Raw genomic sequence first — 22,959 nt, 5'->3', positions numbered from 1 at the left:
AGTCTTTTACGTCACACCAGTGCAGACTCAACTTCTAATTTTTTTTTGGTGTCCCAGTCTCTGCCCATCTTAACTTCAGAGGGATCTTCTTGAGGACATGGTCCTTACATAACAGAAGCCAATGAGCCACTAGCTGATCGGGGTCAGAAAGTTCCTGTTACAGTCTTTAGAGACACAGGTGACTTAGAGCCCAACATTAATCAGTCTGTTCTTCCACTTTTCCTCAATGTACTGTTACAGAAACAGGGGTAAACCTGTTGAGTCTGATGTTGAGCTCTGATTTGGTGTAGAGGGAGGTTTGTATGGGAGTGCATGCCCCTTTGCTTGTTCCTGATGTGTCAGTTATTTTAAGGAATGATCTGACTATTACGTGCGCTTAGATATATTACACTTGCCAGTGGTGTCTTCTGAACAGGCAGTGAGGGATAGCTGTAAAGTGATCAGGATTCAGAGAAAAAGAACGGAGCTTGGTGAGGACACTACCACCACTTATTGTTTAGGTTATTGTTTCTTTGCCTGAAGGTTTAGCAAGATGAACAATAGAATATTTTAGCTCCTGTTAACAGAACAAAGAGACCGTATTAAATGTTTAAAATGAGAACATGTAGGGTTTTAACATACGTTCGACTTTAAACTATTTTGTAAGGATCTTAAGAAAAGTACACATTTTCCAAATCTTAAAGCACGTGTAACTAAATGTGCAGATAGACTTCTTTGGAGGCAACTTGTGAAGTTTAAAATTTCCACGCTGACATGTTGGCATTTATCAGGGTCACATGTGACATGAGCTTTGAGCAGCCCAGTCAGCCCTCTAATTTCTTTTCAGGGTTTTCCCATGCCTGTCTTCATGTTTGCACTTTAACACTGACCTTTTGCCTTTTTTTTCCCTGTTAGTTTAGTCACACACACAACAGCATCACATTAACCTTTTTGTCTTGTCATGGTGTTGCCATCATCACATCCTCTAATTCTAAGGATGTGTAAAGACACTGTGAGAGATGTGCTGTTAGAAGCACAACAGGCCTCACCTGAGCATGAAGCTAGAATTTTATTAACTGTCCAATTACTTTTAAGCTTCTGAAAATGGATTACAGCTGTAATTCCAAGTTAATGAAATACTTGTATTAAACACTTTGAATTAAAGTCTGCACTTTACTCACATGTTGATTCTGTGATTTGAAACACACTGGTGGTGAACAAACACAAAACTACAAAAACTGAGCACCAAACTGTCAATGAAAAAGACTAAAATGAATTATTGCCACACAAAGAAAATTACACCGAAGCCTGATTATTGCACACTAACATAATTCATCATTTTTCATCTCTCCTCTACTTCATATACCTTGTTTAAAAAAAAAATTAATAACACAGATTTTTAACAGAAATCACTAAAAAAAGATTATGAGAACTTACCTTTTTTCTTGTCCAATCACAGCACGGGGTCAGTAATGTCTAAACAACTGCACATTTCAATGAAATTTGAATACAAATAGAACAAACAAACCTAACGACTGGTATGATAAAAGTAAGATAACTGGCTCACCTCACAGCTTTCATGTCAGCAAATTCTTCAGAAGCTGAACTGGCTCTGCTTCATCCGACCGCTCACCTGAAACATCCTGTTATCACAACCTTTCGTGATGATTTTCACAGTTGGATTTTTTTTTTAAATAAAAAGGATCAAAGGATTTTACGGTCAGATTGCCACACAGATGATCAAGACGGATATGGCTGGCTTACCTTTTAATTTAACACTAGATGTCTGACTTATCCCTCTAGCACTGGATCCAGTGTTTATGTCAGCTACATGCAATCATCAGTCAGATGTGTGGGAGGGCTTGAAGTGTCTCTGTCGGGGTTAGGTTATCATAAGGCTGATAGCTGAACATGTCATTAGCACACCTCTATAGCTGACATGATTACTTCTGTTTTGCTTCAGTACAGGATTGCTGTGGCTAGAAATACTGTTATCTGAATATGGCACACTGGCTTCAGAGGTAGATAATGTGATGTACTTGTGATTATCTGCACAAATAATTGAAAAAGAGCACAGACAGAAACAGGTATAATTCTCTGTATTCAAATTCTGAACATGCCAGTCTACTCGACGCTTAGTGCAAGTTCTGCAAATATCATCATTCACACAACAGGTTGCTGCAAGATTGTCTTGTTTCGTCTTTAAATGAGTCGGCTAGTCAGTAATAAAAAGACACGTCAGTATTGTGAGAGATGGATATTCATTACAACAATAAATTATCATCACAGGTGAAAAGAAGTCCCTCGCAATGGATATTTAAAGCTGAACAGTTTACGTCAATCTTTTTACACACCAACATTACTAATTCATTTACAGTCCGCCTCCACTGCACAGGTGCTTTTTCCATTGCAAAAGAATAATGGTACACAGACAAGATGTACACGATTCACATGAGAAATTAAAATATTCAAAAATAAATTGATCAAAAAGCCAAGCCAAAAATAAGATAAGCAGTTTTATCTGATTTATTGCGAAGAGGCTTCTGTAATGTTGTGAACAAGAAGTGCACAGCATCGCGTGGCGTGTTAAGCAACAGAAAATCCATCAGCAACTATTTTGAAAATCACTTAATCATTTGTGCAAAAATGCTTCTACATATGTTTATTTAAGTGATGATTAACTCTTTTTCAGTGTTTTACACCACTGTAAACTGCATGTTTTGGATTTCTCCCCTTCATTTTATGAACAATTCAAATTAAATTGGTGAAATCATTAATCACACAAGAAACAGCTGTGCGCAGACTGAGGGTGGCTCACGCAGGGGTTTACAGCTGTGCATTGTTCCCATTGAACACAGACTTCTTCAGCATGCAGCCATGGCACTACAGGGCCCATTATACACCCAGCAATGGTTGCTTCGTGCACTGATGGTGACATTTATATTTGCTTTGTGGCATTTTTGAGGGAACAGAAACACTTGTGAGGTTACAGAAACTGGATGGTGCATGACCATGCAAAATGACACTAGCATGGCTTGTGCCAGTGGATCTGACATCAGTGTCCTCATATCCATTCACAAGGGCGAAAATGACAAATATAATGGCCCACAACACACATTTGTAAAGTGAATCATATTAAAGTTAAAATTTAAATTAAGTTTAATATTTATTTCCCAAGTGTTTGCTCTCTGTTACTTAACTTCTGAGTTTGCAAAATAGGTTTAGGTTAACTGAATGTAAATTGGCTGCAGGTGTGAATTGAGTATGAATGGTTGTCTATCTAGTTGCACTGGCCCTGCAACAACCTGCCGACCTGTCCGTGGTGTACCCTGAATTTTACCCTGTAGCAGCTGGGATAGGCTCCAGCATAAAAACAAAACAGAAAAATAAAAAAATGGATGGATGGACTGAACAAAGTTTTCATTACTTGAGCTTTTCTTCACAGTAAGTGCTTGAATATCACAGAGATGGTTCTTAGGTCCGCAAACAACTACAATCAGCTCTGTGACAACTGACTGAACTCCTTCACTTTTAGTTAAACTCTGATGCAATTAAAAGCTAAAAAAAAACAAACAAACAAAAACCATATAGTAAGCTGACCATATCATTTTTCAAACAATGTTCCCAAGGTGAAGCATAAACTTTGATGCTGAAAACTCCAGAAATAAATGGCCTGTAGATTTTGAGTCTGCAAGTTGCAATGCAATGAGAAAAGCACTGAACCTTTCTTTTGTGAGATCAAAAGTCCTTCGGTGAGTTGACTCAATGGTTTTCCATTCAAATGTCTCTAAGCATACAGTACATTTAATGAGCGTAATATTGGCCGGCTGCTTCCACATGATGCAACATATTCCTCATGTTAATTTCAGCATTGGTATTTCAGGGTCTCTAGCCCAAATCCAAATCTAATACAATCACGTACCTCTATGATTGCAACACATATTGTTGCCCAGGGATTTGTGATGCAACTGTAAAGCTTGGCAGAGATGAGCAGCAATGAATATAGCAGCAGCATCTGTACATGACAGAGTGCTGATAGCTGACATCACCCAAAAGAAACTTTCTACACGATAAACTGAGGAAACACGGTGACTTAGGTTGAGCTGCTGTTCGCACCGATGAACCAAAGAGTAAACATGATGAAAAAGAGTTTAAAGTGCAGTGCATCAACAAAACAAAAGGTAAACATATTATGGGTACTTGGCAAGACATTTAAGTTTGTAACAATCAGACATCTACACGCACCCACATACGCACGCTCAGGTATAACAAACTCAGCGTGAATCCTGTCAGTGAAATCAGGCTGTTTCTCACTCAGCCATCACATCCACAGACAACATGTAGAGACATCATTCGACTGCTGCCATACTGGACTCCCTGTGATGCTGCTCTGCTCCTGAGAATTAAAAATAATATTTTGTTGGTGGTTCAAAGAAACTAACTGCCCCTTCCACCTGACATGTTAACTGTTTTTTTAAAACAGCTTTTTTGGCAGCTTATTTAATTGCTAGAAGAAGTGAATGTCACAACAGATATGATTTCGATATACTCGGAAAGTGATTTAATTACTTCCCAGAAACAGCATGTTGTGTTTTTTTAATTGTGGTTGTCAGTGTCTTTGAAGCTTTGAAGTAATGAGCACCTCAAACATGAAACCCTTGGACTACTTTTCTCATTTATATGAGAGTTGTGTGTTTTCTTTCCCCTGGTCTTTTAATTCATTTTGAATTTCAGCTTCATCATTTCATTTACTTATGTGTATAGTTCAACACTGGTTGGCTTGCTGCTGGTCACATTTTAGACTGAATGCACTCAGCTACAATCCAAAAGTACCGTCATATCTTAAATACATCATCCTTGTCTTAAAATTAAACCTGTGATTTGAAACCACAAGGCTGTAGCTCTTTAGAGCTGAGGTGTTCACCGCAGCAAAACAGATCCTGTGAAGAAGTAGAAAAATCTGCTGTGTTTAAGTAGCGATGTCACTAATTCTGCAGCTTCAACCCCGTTACTGCTCCACATCCCGATGAATGCCAGATGTGTCTGTATAATCATTATTGTTCCATGAAATCACTCAGATTTGCCTACAATAAGAACAAAAATGTTGATACTAATTATTCTATTTGAGGAACTGTGTGCCTTATTAGGGCAAAAGGAGTTACTGCTCTTAACACCATTACTTTGTGAGGCTTGTAATGGGCTGTTTTCTAATTTGGCAGAGATGTTTTTTTGTTTTTGTCCCAAGATGCCTTGATGGTTATGCGTTTTAGTCCATATCAAAGTGCCTCTTTGATTATATCTCCAGAACAGCTTTGTGGTATCCTTGAGTCAGTTTTGAAATTCAAGTCCACATCAGCAAAAGTCTCAGTGAAAGAAGAGAAAATGCTAGCAGCAGTCACATTCTGGGCTTTGTGGAGGCCTTGGCACTTCCAAAATGCAGTTTCAGAAATATATTCCACAATGCCACCAAGTACCTTCCTCCCAATCCCAGCTCCATCTTCATTGGAGCTGGGAGACCTTCAGGGTTGAAGTACTGCTGAAGTCCAAAAAGAAGGGTCCTTCCTGTTTAGGCAGGAAAGTGGTGGGGGTGACGTTATAGATGCCTGCTGGGACATGATCTACCTCCATGTAGCAGAAACCACATCTGCAAGAAGCAAGGAAGAGGCTGTGACGTTCATTTATGGCAGAGGTTGATGTCATTTCAGAGGTGTGGGAAACTAAACATCACATTTTCATTTTAAAAGATAAGCAGACTAACTCTTCTTCATTCGAACGACTTTGACTTAACGGTACTTCCTGTAAATGCTTTTATCAAAAAAAAGAGTTTTTAATCTTCCAAACCTAACCAAATCTATAAACAGAATAATTTGTTGATGTTATTTTAATTTTATTTTTTTAAACCTGGCAAGTAATCAGGAACACTTTCAAATTCTCTTAAGGAAACTGGGTTTGCTAAAAAGACTTAAACATCTTAAACATCTTAAACAGCAGCAAAAATCTGAAAACATCGTAACACACCGACTGATAAAATGCTGCCCCCTGGTGGTATAATCTAAAATTACTGCAAAAATCACTGAACTCACTCAGCTATGCCCACATGCTTGTAAACAATAAAATCCACAGCTTAAAACATATTCCTGCTGACCGTTTTAGTATTGACCTGTTAAAAATTTAATGATGGTAAAGATCTACAATCGCAGATGGAGACACGTTTTTGAGGAACAAAATTAATTGATCAATAATTTCGAAATATGCAAATTGTAGAAAGAAACATTTTTGTGATCCCTTACAGCAGTAATAAATAAATACTTTCAATCAAATTAAAATTAATTTTGCCCTCAGAAAGTCACAAAGATATCGCATCAGATCAATGTACTGCTCAGATGTAACAATGCTCCTGATGCTCTAAGTGAACTCAAACAAATCTTCTGCAGTGTTGATAAATGACCAGACATCAAACTCAGCTTATGGTCAGGGTGGACTTGTTGCTCTGCAGCTTGTGTACCTTTCACAATGATGCCTGCTCATTACTGTACCTGTAATCGCCACTGGTCTTCTTGTGGAAGGCAGCTGAGCCTGGATCACCCACTGTCGACACTGTCACCATCTCAAACCCAACGCTGTACTGCCTGCAGACACAGAACAGAAATAAAATGCAGAGAATAGCAACTGACTTCTACACAGATCAAAGATGCTCAAGCTAAAGTCATAGGGTTATCCATTGTTGAGGAAAAATAAGAGCTTTTTGTTTTAACTTTATTTGGTTTCCTGCAGTGCAGAGATGGACTTTAGTGCAACAAGCCTGTGTGTCTCAGTATGTAAGGTAGAAAGAAGGTAAGAGATTGAGCCAGAGGATTTTTATGTGCTAATGCTACATGAGAAAAGTAATTTAGCCGTTGTGCTAATAAGTCACTTAAAGCTAGTCAAACAAATATGCTTGAAATGAAGTAAAATATAAGTGACAACGCCCTAAAATTATTGCCATTAACGAGGAGATTTAATGCCAGAAAAACAAAACCACTACAAAAACATCTGTCATTGGCATGGTGAACAAACGCCTTAGTTTTTGTGCCATCTGCGTCACTGTTAACCCTCCCTACAGTGTGAACAACTAGAAAAGCATAACCTGGTTTATCTGTTGGACTGCAAATCTTGTTTCAGGCGAACATTTAACAAATTCAAATTTCATTTCACTTCTGAAGTCTTTATATGATAATGTAGCACAGAGTGACAAAGACTTTCAAGTAGTTTTGGCTATGCTGACTTAAATTCCATCAGTTGGTTAGAGATCTGAAATGCGCCAAAAATTAGTGCCGTGACCACGACCCCGGAGGACTAATTTAACCCAATTTTGTGTTATAAAATCTAATTTTCCCAGAATCTTTTTGCTGGCATTTTCTAAGTAGCACATAGATACCCAGACTAAGAGGTTGATGATGCTGATGGTTTCAGTGTTTGTTTTATGTCATCTTTTTCTGCTATATGCAGATTATACAACTACGAGCACAGATGAAGTAAAAGTAAAACAAGCTTTTAAATCTATTGGACCTAAAACTACATGAATGATTTCAATGAAAATTGAAAACTGTGCTCCTATTAGGATATTATTGTCATATGGAAACCCAATTTACTCTATACCACATTTGGTATATTACGCCTCAGTATACCAACTAGGGTATAGGGGGTTCACCTGGATCCTCGGAGCTCGATGAGCAGCGGTCCGGACCGTTCCAGGTTAATCTGATAGATTGGGTTGTTTTTGTACGAGTCTTTGTAGTTTCCACAGCCACCGGCACTGAGCCCCTTCCACTGACCATTAATCTGAAGACAGAAATCAAGTCAGTAAACATAATATCCACAATATCCAACTGTTTGGACAAGGTAAATATATTCACAGAATACAGTTAATATAATGTTGTCTAATTTAGCTAACCAAATTGCCCAAAAATGTACCAGTCCTAAATTGCATGATAAAATACATAATGCACAGAATGTGGTTGTTGATTTATAGATAGCATACCCTTTTTGTGTTAGTGAAGGGATTTGGGATCTTGGAGAAGGTGAATTTGCATCCAGTGTAGACCTGCATAAAGAAACAACCTCCATTATTTTAGGGTTCACATTGTTAGTGGGCAAACTGCTCAGTAAAATATTCAAATTTCAATTCATACTAGGGCTGCTCGATTATGGCAAAAATGATAATCACGATTATTTTCACTGAAATTGAGATCTCGATTATTTGACGATATTTATTTAACCCTTACGACCTACTATAGAACCAAGTCCGCCAGAGCTTATATTATTTTTTTACATGTTGTAGTGCCATTTGTGGGAGCATTTCAAGTTGCTATACAACTGTTATAGCCCATATTTTAATAATATGTATGCATTAAGTGCATAGTAACTACATTAATTGCAAAAAAGTGCAATAAACTACAAAAAAATTGAAAATCATTTTTGTTTTTTTTTTATATATATTTCTACTTGGAGAAATTTAAGAGGTTTATCCCTCAAAACTTTAAATACAAAAAAGTTGCAAAAAATAGTTTCCCACCACAGGAAATTTATTTTGAGTGTCTTCATAGTTTTATTTTGGAGATACACCAATTTTTATATACTGCAGGAAAAACGAAAAAACAATCCTATGATGCAAATTTGCAAAGAAAACAGCATGTGCATCAAAATAAACTATGTCCAGCAGTGCAATTTGAGTTCTAAGCATCACAGAAACAATTCAGAAAAGTCAAACATGACTTATAAAAACACCAGTATAGGCATTTAAGACCTACAAGTAAAAAACTACATTTTCCGCGAAAATGGCGTCACTTCCGGTTTTGGGCAGGAAATGGGGACATGCGATAGTTCGCGCTGACGTCCAGTGTTGCCAACTTTGTTGCTATATTTAGCAGTTTTCAGACCCGCTAAAAAAAGACGTGAAAGCCCGTATTGCTTTTACTCTCAACAAGCAGCGGGTGCTGTAACGCAGTCAGTTCTTCTTTTACTCTTTTGCTGTTTTGTGGATCACAAGGTTTAAAACTACTTATAAACACACACACACAAAGTAACTCCACCAGAGTGCCTATTTCGGGTCACTTTTGCCGGTCCAAGCCCGGGTAAAGGAGCAGGGTTGGAATTGTGACATTAAAAAAACAATAATTGCTAAAAGAAATTTAATTTGTAGTTCTAAATAAACTCTAAATCCATTTAGGCCCTCTTAATCAGCGGTCTCCAACCTTTTTTGCGCCACGGACCGGTTTATGCCCGACAATATTTTCACGGACCGGCCTTTAAGGTGTCGCGGATAAATGAGGGAGGGGCTAATAATCGGCTCAGTCATTTTTAATGATCGTTGAAAGCCCAGATCGTAATCGTGATTAAAATTCGATTAATTGAGCAGCCCTAATTCATACCCTACCTAATAATACTCCATCATCTATAACTTTGTCAAACTGTGCATATTGTAGCTCAAAACACTGTAGAAAACTGTGAATTCTTAACCATGTGCTCATAAAATAGATCTTTTATATCACTGCCATTCTGGCAAAAGAAACATTAGAAAAGAAATCAGATTTTCTGCTTCCGGCTTTGATCTCTGGTGAAAACACAGTGAACACGAGAGAGTTCAATCAGTTATTCCAAAGATGATATTCATAGAGAAACACTGATGTGAGCTGATAGGAGGGGATTTTTTCTTCACGGCTGGCTTGCTGGAGACAGAGGGAGAGAGAGAAACTGAGAGAAAGCCTGCAGTGTTTACAGCAGTCGTGTTGCTGTTACAGAATTCACACACACATAAAACACAAAGCTTCCAGCTGACACGTGCACACGAGTGCACGTTGTTTTTTTAATGAGGGATTTCAGTATAAACTGTTTTCCCAAGTCCTCACTGCGGTTTGCAAGAGGAGTCCATGAATTATAAATAACTAAAAAATATATTTGGGTCACGCAGCACATGCGTGCACTTAAAAAGTCCCTGAGAATCTACACTCAAGGACCTGCTTTTCAGACAAGCTGAAGTGGGTGTAGCAGAATAATGTGAGAGGTGAATTTTAATTTATAGGGAGAGGAGATCAGAGAAGAGCAGTCACTGTTCCTAACTGCATGTATAAGTATGTACAGTAAGTCTGACAGAAACAAAAACAGACATCGTGCTTATTCTAGCATAACCAGGTTTTGATCCTTATGAGTTTGTAGGAAACCCAACTGAAACCTATAGATCAACTTGGCTCCTGTGTACTTGAGTTCTTCTAACAAATGCCCAATAGGTAGCTTTGAAACTGTTGTTACCAGCTGCCACATCAAATTCTAGTTCGAGTTAGAAATGATTTCAGTAGTAAAAAAAGAATTAAGACTAGACTTTTTAAATTACTTTTCAGATTGTACTTCTGTGTATGAGCATAAACAGAGTTAACATCTCTCACCCGCAGTGTGTAGTTGATGGTGTTCTGTTTCTCGTACTGGGAAACCACCAGGGTAAAGGTGTGTGTTCCTGCACTGGTCAGCTTCATCTTGGTCAGATAGTGTGGACTGTTGATACGGATGCCATCTATGAAAGGAGGGGGATCCGCTGGGGAAAAAGAGGAGGTATTCAAAGTAAATAACCACACTGTAGCTTACAGATAACGTAAAACTTTCTTCAAACTCAACTTCTAACTGAATTTCTTCTTAACCTCCAGTATCAATTTTATAGGGTAGTAAATGTTAGTGAAGTTTTTCTTTGTGTCGTTGTAAAAAGGGCTCTGCAATAGACTAATCTCTTTCTTCCAGGCATCTGACCTTGCTGTATGTGACTGTAGGGCAGAAATAAAGGCTGCCATCAATCTCCTGCTACCATTCATCTATAGTGGAACTGTCCTTGCTCGGTGGTGCAGAGAAAGAAAGAAAATGTCCTCTAAGGCATCTATCAAACCTCACCTGGATAGTAAACCTTCTTGCCATCCGTCTTGTAAACGACCAGCGTGATGAACTCTCTGTTTTGTGCAAAATCATCCTGGACAGACACGGTCATAGCACAAAAGTGTAGCATTACAGTATCAGACCACCACATTACTGGAAATGAAATCTGGATGAAATAAAAACATATCAGATCTGTGCCTTTACCTTATCAGTGATGTGTCTGGTGAGAAGCACCCACACAGCAGCACCACCAGCTGGACACTGAACCTCCAGCCTGTACTGGGGATTGTTGGCAAGACTGTACACATCCTTCACTGGACCCTGCTTTCCATCCCAGGTACTGCAGATGGAAAAGAAACCAGAACATAGACATGTCAGTGTAGAATGTCACAAAATGTACCAGAATATTTAAGAGTAAGATATTATGTAATGTTTTTTGTTCCCTTGAATAGTCCTTAAAATAAGACTGACAAACTCTGCATCCATAAAACATGAGTAATATAAATTAACAGACACCTGTGAATACAGGAGGAGTTTTTAAAGAGTGCCGGATTCCAGCTCAGGTAGATGACATCATAGTATTGACAAAGGTCCTCCCATGCGATCCAGAACACACCTGGAACGCAAACACAAGTTGATCGTTAACACTAATTTATCATTTTTTAATCATTTTAAGTTTGCCAAGAGAGATAAAAATTGTTTGGATTTATACCCTCACAGTGACTTCAGGTATATACTGGATTTCATTAGCAACATATCGACTATGTCATAAGCTTATGAATAAAGTCAGCGCTGCACATCATGGTGAGTAACTTTTGTAACTTTTGCTTTCTTAGCAAGTGATTTTAATTTTTAAACACTCTCCAATGTTTATTATTTGTAAAGCATAATATTTTTATTCTACCTTTTTAAGCTCTTTTGTGGATACTATTTCATTTTGAATTAATTTTTTTATTTATATGGCACCCATTCACAACAGCAGTTATCTTTCCATCCACTTTCTTCTGTTTATCCAGTTTAGGGTTGGTGGAAGCCGATCCCAGCTGCTTTTAGGTACACCCTGGTCATGTTGCCAGTGAGTCACAGGGTGGACACAGAGAGACAGATAACCATTCACACCAAACCTTTGTACCTATGGCCAATTTGGAATCACTAATTAACCTAACCTGACTAACTGAATGTCTTTGGACTGTGGCAGAAAACCAGTGTACATGGACACCGGGAAGAACATGCAAACTACATACAGAAAGATGGTGGATCTGGTGACAGTGAGAAGGAATCAGTTTGCTAATCTATGCGTCCATTTATTTTCTTCTTTTTATCAAATTCATATTTTATTAAACTGCAACACCGGTAAACTGTCTTCTGAGATATTATGGCAAATGTTGAAGATTTCCGCACCTCTGTCTCTTTCTGTGATGGGAAAGTGTAAACACTAAAACGACCTGACAGAGGCAACCAGAGTGAGGCATACCCTCTATTTAATCTAACACTGTGTGAGTAATTTTATGCATGACGCAAGGTGCCACATATTTCTATAACATTTAAAATACCCTTTGATTATTTAAGAATGTGACTACAGGGCTCTAGACTAACTTTTTGACATGGGCGCACCGGTACGCCTAACTTTAAAAATTTAGGCGTACCGGCACAAAAGTTAGGCGCACTCAAATTTTTCAACCGCATCGCTTAACACCGCAGTTTTACATGTGCACTTTCTTTGGGGGGGGAAGTCCATACAGACAATATTAATTTCTAAATTATTAACTAACAAACTTGTGCTTAAAGTGCTTTGTCAATATTGTAGAAAATGTTAAAAACTTAATCATCATCTTGGCCTCCTCTGACGACCTGTTTGCTGCTGTCTGCTGCTGAAAGGCTGTGGGGAGAGGGGACACTTGGGCAGTGCATTTACTGCAGCATATAATGTGTTTTCTGGATACACTGTGCTTTTTCAGCATTCAAATATTGATGGCACCGTGTCAGAGCACTGGCTATGAATTTCAGACAGATCAGGCCTTAACTTAACAAAAAAGTTATCAATAGTTCTTTTCATCTTTTCTTATTACCCACAGCTACAGTACATCCACTTCTCTCAGGCCTAGGCTGCTCACTAGGGCTGAGTATCATCACTGATTTCTATAATCCATTCAATTCCGGTTCTCAAAGTCCTGATTTGATTCAATTTAGCCTCAGACAGTCAGAAATATTATAATTCTGATCATTTATCAGTACTGATACACATGAGACTTCATCAGAATTGTGAAAATCACAGCAGATGCCTTTGTGTGAAAGTAACTGAGAATAAAACACAGGAAAACATGAAGGAGATTTTCCTGGTCTGGCTTTTTATAACAGATAACCTTAAAAATATTCTGCAATTTTGCATAATTTTAAGAAATTTAAATTTCTTCAGTATTGAACAGCAGAAATTAGGCTTTCTTGTCCGAGGTCATTTAAGTGAAAAAAAGAAAAAGCGCTGTAAACAACGCTAGACTGGTGGGTAATAAGCGAATGAATAATGCAGAAAACAGATTTGAGACGGGAAACTGTTCCTGAAGTACAGAGAGAGAGAGAGCTGTGCAGGAAGTGTGATTTTTATCGTGGTGGAAGCAAAACAGCAAAAGTCAGAGGGAATTCATGACGACATTGATCAAATGTGAAGCGCAGTTTGCTGCTTCTTTTGCTGCAGGCTCGGTGAATTTTGGTTGGAGAGAGGCAAAACCTGCAGCTCAGAATCAGCGCAAAAAGACGTAAACACAGCGCGGACCCGAAGAATCGCTAAGCTCCGACAGCGTGTCCGTGTTCAGGCCGTCGGGTGAGAAAGCCGAGAAAGACGAAGCTGATTCTGATGTGTTGGGTCCGCTCCGTGTTTAGGTCTTTGTGTGGAATCCGTTAATGAATTGATATCGCTTTATTCAAGCTACTCACCTCTCTCTTCCACCTGCACTTTCAACTGGACCACGGCCAATCAGAGAGGTCCCGCCCCTGACTATCTCTGATTGGTTTAGTCCACGATAGGGGCATAATGTGTGTCTGTTGTTGACCACACGGAGAGTTACAGAGATTTTTTTTTTGTTACCGGAACAGTTGGTCGCACCTGTGCGACCAAATATTTATTTTTAGTCGCACCACTGAAAAATTTGGTCGCATTTGCGACCAAATTGGTCGCACTCTAGAGCCCTGGACTAACATTTTCACAAGGTTCTTAAATGCACACACAGTAAGTGTACATATAATGTGTAACTTCAAAAAAACGTAAACAAAAAATAAAAATAGTACATTAGTTACCAGGAACAGAAAAACAAACCGACTGTAACAGCTAAACTGCGACTGAATATGCTCCATACCCTACTTAAAGACAGAATATAAAGACCAATGTGTGCGACCAATGTCAAAGTACTGAATGTAAAACTCAATAAACTCAGATACCGTTATCAAACTTCTGAGCTGTCTTGGGGTCAAAGTTGAGGTATTTCAGGAGCTCAGGTGTCCAGTTCTTCTCATCGCGCTCACTGTAGCGTCCCTTCCACCGCAGATGACTCCACGGATTCTTTAGCTGCAGAAATCGCATTTTCTACAAGAGAAACAAACCCGCAGGTATGAGGTTAATCACACGAGCAGAAAAAAAAAAATGACAGAATTATCTAAATATACTACAAACTAGCGGGTTTACTAAACATTTACTAAGCAAGATTATAAGAATGAAATGCTCATTCTTCAGTTTAGCGTCATGAGGAATTTTTTGTATTTTGGGAAGTTTAAAAATGTTTTTTTTTCTTTTTTTAAAAACTTTGTTTTCATCATTTTTTGAACCTACTGACATGAGCAGCTTGTTAAGGAAGTCATAATTGACAATCACTAGCAAGACCATGCACAGAGACCTTTTAGAAGCTTCAGAGATACCTGCACAGCCGGTTAGCAGGGCTGAATTCAATTCATATTGAAATATTGAGTTCACCAGTGTTACAGCGCTGCAGCAGGGTCAGTATAATATAAATGTCATAAGTCTGATTTCCCCCCATACTCAATATAGTCAGAGTCAATATAAGGCAGATGAAAAATTGAAGGAAACACTGAATGTGCAACCGCAATAGTAAGACAATCCCATCGTTCCTTTCTGATCATCTTTGTATACAAATTTAACTTGATAAGTGCTTAAAGAAACAAACCAGGTGAAAAGTAGAAACATTTTCTCACAAACATCAATCTGACTTTTTTTTTTTGCAACAAAATCAGTTCCCCCTGCTGGAAATTAGAAAGTCCACTACCCATTGTGTATGAGGGGCCACTAATGGCTTGATGTGTATAAACTGACAGTATAATGTAAACAACCGACGCTAACCTTGTATTCCCTGATGTCAAGAACAGCGTAGGCGTGTGTTGGCACTAAACCCCATCTTTCCCCTTCCTCCTCTGTCATTACACCCGTTGCTGTGGTGATGAGAACGTCACCCCTGTGAAACCTTAAACAGGAGAGAGAGAAGCAGATACAGAGTGAGAATAAGCACAGATGTTTAGTTGAGGAATTTATTATGGCCTATAAAATAATTATGCCTGTGCAAGTCTGTGCACCTACCTCTGGAAGAGCATGCGGAAGGTGTCGTCCCTGTTGAATGACTGATTGTCAGAGTGCATAGCGATGCGTTCAGGGATCCAGCCAGTGAGAGCATGCAGATCAATGTTCTGTAAAAATTAGGCTATTATGAAAACAGTTCTTAAGAAAACTAATTTCTTGACTTTGACATCAGACTTTTTTCGAATTCAGAATATATGCAGAAAGTTGTTCAACAGCATGGCTGCAAAATTTAGAAAAAAAGAAGCTTTTTGGAGTTACTAAACCTGGAAGTGAACTAATTACAAAGACACAAATTTATCAAGCTAAAAAAAAAATGCATATTTATTTTTAAATATATTTAAACTTATTGCAACTGTACATCCCTTTCTCCTCAGTTCCAGCAAATCCCTGCACAAAATATTTTACTTAATTACTTTTTATTGGGGAGCTGTTTTTAGATGTTACCAGGTTACACCAGGAGAAATCACTAATTAACAAATGTCCCGGTTTACTCACCGAGTTGGAACCAGGGAAGTCGTAGCCGCCCATCACCTTCATGTAGGCCTTCTCAATCAGGGACACCCAGAGCTCGTTCCTGTTGCTGGAGTAGGAGCACAATAACTCTCCATTGCGATCCACTGGGAGGAAGTCATCTATAATAACCTGGAACAGGCAAAGAGTCAGTTTCTCAGTTTAAGGAAAGCAGGAGTAATATAACAAAGAACATAACTATAACTTTTTCTCATGCACAGCAGTTATCAGATAGAAGTAAGACTTTTTCCCCACTTTCCATTTTTTGAAGTAAAAAAGAAAAAAAAGAGGATGAATTTGTATACTTAAAAAAATAACTATTGTTATATTTAAATTAATATCAGAATGCATTATTAAATCTACAAAAAAAACCCCACAACAACACAAAACCCAAAACAAAAAATACAAAACAAGATATTTTGTTTTGCATCATGAACAGGTGACATGAGCGTAAACATTTCACAAAGTACTTTTTTTATGCTCATTTCAACTCACATTGTAAAGACAAAATATTTGCAATGCAAATAACCAACAGGTAACTGACTGTTGTAATTCGTTGTTTACCTTCCTGGGAACTCCGTTGATATGGAGTTTGACCATGTACTTTCCACAGGGGTTGTATTCTGGCTCTCCTCGTCTGTTCTGAGGGTAGATTATGCTGCAATACACACACATGCAAGGTTCAATGGCTATTTTGCTTTTTAGTATGAAAGACAGTTTAAATTAAAATGCACTGCATGCTGATGTGCCATGAAAACAATATCAGTAAAGAACAGAAGCTACACAGCACCTGGTGATGAGTTTTTTGTTGTAGCGTCTCTCGTAGGCTGCACTGATGGCTAAAGAGGCCACAAACGAACAGTCAGATACCACCGTCTGGACAGAAGATGAAATGAGGAAATCAATGTGAACGGGTTAATATATAATTACATACATTGCATAAAATCACCATTACTTTAAGTCTGAGTTTGGACTTTTTACACTGAATGTTCAGTTGCATATCAAAAGGTTTTTTAAATAGTCTCTCATAAAAACGCTTATCTGTGGTGTTACTGTGCCATCTACTGGATGAATTTAAGCAGTGAACAAAAAAAACAACAACATTTCTTTACCATACCCATGGTAAAGAAACAAATTTTAAATGCATGATTCTTCAATAACTAACATTAGAAAAATAATTGTGGTAAAGGTCAAAGTTTGAACAAGATTTTTATTTAATATTCAAATATAAGCATTTTAGAAAATACATGTAGAGATCAATTGAGGATTGTGGAAATAAAACGAAACCAGTCTAACCTGTTTGATGCTGAAGCTGGACACAGACATGATCATGGTGGGGTTATTGCAGATCTCATCTGGCCGAACCCAGCGGGAGAAGATGGCTTTCTGTTTGGGTGACAAAGCCAGTTTCCCTGATTTGTCCCTGGTGAGAAGAAAAAAATAAAATAAAAACAAAAACTGTGTTTAGCCAATTCAGTCACACATTTTATTTTTCTATGTCACCAATTTTCAACTACAGTAAGTTTCTGTCAGTAATTCCCACATGCATTGGACCAAAGCTTTATATATGTAATGTTTTCTACTGATAAGCCTGCATTTGTTATACGAATTTAACCTGGAAAAACGTCTTACAACCACATCTCAAAGCAAAAGTGTTTTAGTGTTGAGTGTTTCAGGTATCCTTCCCTTCAATGTGTCAAGAAACAGATACTGCAGTTTCTACAAATCTTAAGACTGTCTCCAAAATACATACATCCGCACATAACTTTTCTCTCCTGAATGTCTAAGTGAGGCTTGTATTAGCTTTGAAATAATGTTACTATTATAAAAACTGACTGCAAACAATAAAGCAAACTCACGAGAAAGGTACAGGAAAGGCAAATCGCTCTTTAAGGTCCACGCTCATGAAGGGCACGTAGGCTATGCCATTGATTGTAGATGTACTCCTGAAAATAAAGCACAAGTTTAATGAAATAGAAAAGCTTTGACACATAATTTTGCAGTAGTATTTACATATTTAAAAAGGATAAAACCATTAGGGCATTAAAAGGCCCTATATAAGTTTTCCAGGCATCTTTTGCATCCAAAGATTTCAAAATAATCTTATCAAAGGCTGAGGCAGTAATGTCATTTGCCACCTGGTGTAGTGATTTAGCACAAAACTACATTAAAAAAAAAATGTAAATGTTATACTTTCTAAAATTTTTCAGCAACTAGAAGTGTATACTAAAGGGATACCCAGAAACATTGGCCTTTATGACATATTCAGTGAGCCTTCTCACCTGAGTACCTCGATCTCCTCAGATGTGTAGCGCTGACCTTGGGGCTCACTGGACTGCACAGCCCGGACAGGTTGGGATTGCTGTCGGTCATTGAGGCTGAAGTCTGGCCCAAGAGGGAGGAACTGGCGGACAGGTCCTCCTGAACTGGCACCAGTGCTGGGCTTGGTTCCAGGAGCCCCTGTCCTGTCCTGAGCTGAAGCCGATTTGGACTGGGATTCTTTAAGACCTTCGGCTCTGGCAAAATATAGTGGAAGAAGTTTTTTTGTTGTTCATTTTTTTAACATGCAAAAAGTGAAAACAACAACAACAACAACATTAAGACAAAAAGCTCTAGAGCATTAAAAGGAATGATGAACATTCTAGTTTACAACACAAAACCAGGACCATTTTATATGTACCTGTCTAAAGCTTGACGTGCCAGCTGTTTCAGTTTGTTCTGCAGCACTTGCTCAGATGTTTCATTGGACTGGTGAAAACAAACAAACAAAAGAAATCAGGAAGAGGAATTAATGTGAGCATGAGTAGGGATAATATGAGGGAAGTCTAAGTGTCAGTCAGTGAGTGACATAATGAAAAACAGAAAGGGGCCTAGTGAGAGACTAACCGTTTTAATGCACAGCTCCACAGCCTGAGTGTACAGTTCAATAGCTTCATCATCATTTCCCTTTTCATCTTCCTCAAAGGCTTGGGTAACCAGGAAGTGGGCACGTTCCAGGTCCACCTGGTGCCGGGACTTCAGTGGGTCACTTTTCTGTGCTTGAACTAATGTCAAAGGTCAAAGGAAGGAATGGTTAAGACAACAGGTAATTTGACCTAATTCATTTTCCCATGGAGTATTAATGTTGTTGTCATAGAGGATTTTTAATGGACACCAAGTTATCCAAACCTGTTTTTAGCACATTATACTTGAATAAATGAAAACTCAAGATGAAAGTTGGAAATATGAATATCTTCATTACAAAACAGATTAAGACCAGACACTAGATAAGGAGATTAATGCTCCCTAGTCTCTCCTATCTGACCCAAAGACTCATCTTAAGTACTGTCTGCCCATATTTGTCTCTCATTGTATTCAGTAAGTAAAACAGAATTTAACCTTCCAACAACTTTTCTTGAGCCACCTTTAATCTCTTGAACAGTGCTGAAATAGTGCTTAAACTATCAGTTTAGTAAGTTTACTGGTGCAGCTTAATACAACAGCATACACATAAACTCCACCTTTAAAAATGTCATAAAGTAATTATTATTCTTTGTTAATGCTGGCTCAGACAGGTGCTAAGTTACTTAGTTGTGATTTTTTTGGTAGCTTTCTGGATAAATGATAGAAAGATGATAGAAAAAAAGAGCAATCAATTTCTACATTTCATATCATCGAAATCACTAAACAGCAATACCCAGCATTACACATCATCTAGTGGTAACAGGACTCTTGTACATTCTGTGGCCACACCCATGTGAACACACAAATCAAGAGCATGAGGAGAGTCATGGAAAAAACTGGTCAGACAGAAACTGAGAAACTGTCCTTTTCAGTAAAAAAGAGAAACATTTTCTTACCCATTAAACACTTCACCTCTTTAAAGGTGTTGCTCAAGATAAATCAACAACTCAGTAAAACAGGATACTGAGTGTCTTTTAGACAACAAGTTTAATGAACAACATGTGGAGTGTGTTTATTATAATAGTTTCCAGCTATCCATACATTAATTAAAATGGGAGTATATTCAGTCCCAGGTCTATATTTTCATGCAATATTACTAGAGTAGCTTTTATGTGATTTATATTTCACATTAAGCCTTCATTTGTAAGTCATCTGAAAAGCCATCAGAAGCAAAACCCTTTGCGCCTATTGTGAGGTGAGCTTACCTGCATTGTGGAGGGCTTGAACCCGATCCAAGTATTCATTCACTTTCCCCTGGATCCCGTCCAGTTTGGACCCTGCCATGCCAGCATAAATGAGGGCCTGAGCTGCCTCCTATGGAAAACAAACATAAAAGAGGCAGCGGTTAGAAAAGTATTACATCCGGTCACTAAGTACTGGCATCCAGGGACACTAGCAACCCAACTTTGACCAAATATATCTGTAAACTGTTAATTCGTAAAGTAGTAGACTTCTTAAATCTAATCCTGCTGCTATTACAGAAATGAAAGTGAGTTTGAACTTCTAAGATTAGCAAAATGCTAACCCTGAAAAATGGCATACGTTTACAGGTAAAACTTATTGGCACTTACCTTATAATAAAATACAGCCTCGTTATATTTGCCATTCTGGTCATATGTTACAGCTGTTTTGGCAAAAGTGACAGCATCAAGTTCCAGCGCCGCGGAGTCCATGTCGAACAAAACTTGTTGACAGAGTGACAATCTCTCAGTTAGCCAGAACAGGCTAGCTAACCGTTAGCTACCTATAAAATGTCTATAAACAAAATATCTGCTTTTCTCTGTTGGCACTGTTCATTCTGTCAACTCGGAAAAAACATAGAGAAGATAATGCTGATACGTGGTGTTGATCCCACAGCCAAAACTGCCACGGTAAAAGTTTTCCTCTGCCTTTTATCAAATGACTACAACATTAGCAGACACCAAAACAACCATACTGTTTCCGGGAGACAATTCGCGCAGTCGCAGTAGAAACGCTAGCGCTGTTGAAGAGCGCAGATACCGGGGGTACGACGGTGCGTTCACGAGCAGGGAAAAATAACATTTTTTTAATACAGCTAACGTTATTTATTGGCAATTGGTAAAATATTGTAGTATAAGTCTAGTCTTTCTTTTTTCTTTATGAGCCATACCATGAAAATATGGGAAAGAGGATGATGCAGAAGTATACAAAGGGTCAGAATGAGTTAAGTTATGTCTGACCAGGCTTACATGGTTATGAGAGGGATAGTGGATACATTGGACACAGGATTTTGATTATGGAGCTGCCAATCAAGAGAAAAGGGGGAAGAGCAATCGTTTTTATGAGGATTGTTTTTCCAGAATCACATTTGTTTACTAAAAATGGTAGATGATGATCTTACCTGTTGGGAAACTTTACCCGTCTTAAAAATATTTTTTTCTTGCTGATACCTAATAAACCCTCTATTTCTTGGTTTAAGTCACTACACTCAAACATCTCAAAATTTTTATGGAAAAAATAGATTGCAGTATGTTTTAAAAATAGGTCAAAACAAAGATTTTTAGAGAGCTCATGGTTGGGGCTAGAACAAGCACTCAGTTAAAGAGTAAAAATCTGCTTTAAAACTGTTTTAAATCTTCACTTATCCTCTGTAAACTAACACCCATTTGGAGTCTAGATATCAGAAAAAGAAAATACAACATTTTCCCTCGTGGCACGAGAAAAGAATTACAAATGTAAAAAATCTAGAACATGTTATTCAAGACAGAAACTTTACTTAATTCCAATAACTTGTATCAAATTATGAGATCAGCAACAGTAAATTTCTTGAATATCAGTAAATGAAGCCTGTGACACAGGCAAGATTTAATACCAATCAACTGAACTGAAGTTATTTTTAAAATTCCTTCCCAACTGCAAAATGGGAGCAAGATCAATCCAAGATAAAAACTTCTCAACACAAATGTGTTTAAATTCCTTAATCTGAGAACTATATGCAAGCTCTAAGGTCTTGTACGACTGTTTAGAGTTTCTGGCAGAGTATATATGAATACCTATGCACATGGTTTAGTTGCTATTTTCCAACCTTACCTCACTGTGAGTCTTAGGTCAGGTAAGTGAATTATCTATGGATGTGCATACAGCAAACATAGTTCTGAATGCCTTATATACCTCTTGAAGAAAACTATCCTTGGGAACTGGAAATCGAAAAATTATTTGTGCATTACTCAATATAAAAATGTAATCTAGAGAGAATGTCTGCCTCCTCAAAACAGCAAATGGGGAAATTAGAATTTTGTTTTTATCTGCTTGCTGCAGATCAGATATATTCTGTACATAAAATACCAATAGCTCCATGAAGCCATGGAACCATTTGAGGTGACTCATAGTTTTCAATACATATAAAAATACTCAGAATAAAATTATTTTGCCTCCCAATAAACAATCTTCTTTATGATTTTAGTATATCCAAAACTAAAACAGGATATACATTTTCAATAAGAAAATCTTTTAAACTGTTTATTCTCAGTGCTTCTGATTTTAACCTTTCACATAAATACAACTATCTTAATGTGCATCATACACATAAAGGTATTGTCATGGTCCTGGGTCGGTGACCCAGCGCTTTTAGTTTATTATCATTTTCTAGTTTATGATGATGATGATTATTATTGTTTGAGTTCTATGTGTTATATTCGGTCTGCCTCTGAGTCTGCGTCTGTGTCTCTGTCTGTCTATGGTGTCACCCCGTCTGTTTGTGAAGCTGTCTGTTTAGTTCTGTGTCTTGTTTGGTTCCCCGTGTCTGAGTTTCCTGTTTTATTGTGAAGGTCTCTGTCTGATGTGAGTGTGTTCGGTTTGCATTTCCCCTGTCCCGTCAGCTCTGATTCCTCCCAGCTGTGTTGCCCTCCTGTCTCTCATCCCCTGATTACTGGTGTGTGTGTGTGTGTGTGTGTGTGTGTGTGTGTGTGTGTGTGTGTGTATTTAAGCCCTGTGTGTTCACCTGCCTGTTGCCGTGTCAGTCTGTGGTCACGCCGTGTCAGTCTGTGGTCCACGGTGTCCTGTCCCTCTGTGGTCCACGGTGTCCTGTCCCT

The 22,959-nt window shown here is 38.1% G+C and overlaps 1 protein-coding gene across 1 annotated transcript; it reads right to left on the bottom strand.

Moving 5' to 3' along the window:
* Positions 1-2,424: 2,424 nt before the first annotated feature.
* Positions 2,425-20,822, bottom strand: capn7 (calpain 7). Its single transcript, XM_085366635.1, has 21 exons — positions 20,479-20,822; positions 20,113-20,221; positions 18,851-19,008; positions 18,645-18,712; positions 18,247-18,480; positions 17,824-17,910; positions 17,261-17,387; positions 16,755-16,840; positions 16,529-16,622; positions 15,950-16,096; positions 15,455-15,561; positions 15,221-15,341; positions 14,308-14,452; positions 11,392-11,491; positions 11,080-11,215; positions 10,894-10,969; positions 10,401-10,546; positions 8,000-8,062; positions 7,670-7,800; positions 6,516-6,608; positions 2,425-5,623 (listed from the first exon to the last, which is right to left on the bottom strand). Exons 1-21 carry the CDS (start codon positions 20,578-20,580, stop codon positions 5,479-5,481), a joined length of 2,475 nt encoding a protein of 824 aa, XP_085222761.1. The 5' UTR covers positions 20,581-20,822; the 3' UTR covers positions 2,425-5,478.
* Between the last annotated feature and the right edge of the window lie 2,137 nt (positions 20,823-22,959).

This window comes from Diplotaxodon limnothrissa, linkage group LG11 (genome assembly GCF_057381915.1).
Source record: "Diplotaxodon limnothrissa isolate DT_005_m linkage group LG11, D_limnothrissa_male_GT1.1, whole genome shotgun sequence".
Lineage (NCBI taxonomy): Eukaryota > Metazoa > Chordata > Actinopteri > Cichliformes > Cichlidae > Diplotaxodon > Diplotaxodon limnothrissa.
Note: the sequence above shows the minus strand (reverse complement) of the source record. Positions and strands in the feature narration are given on the sequence as shown.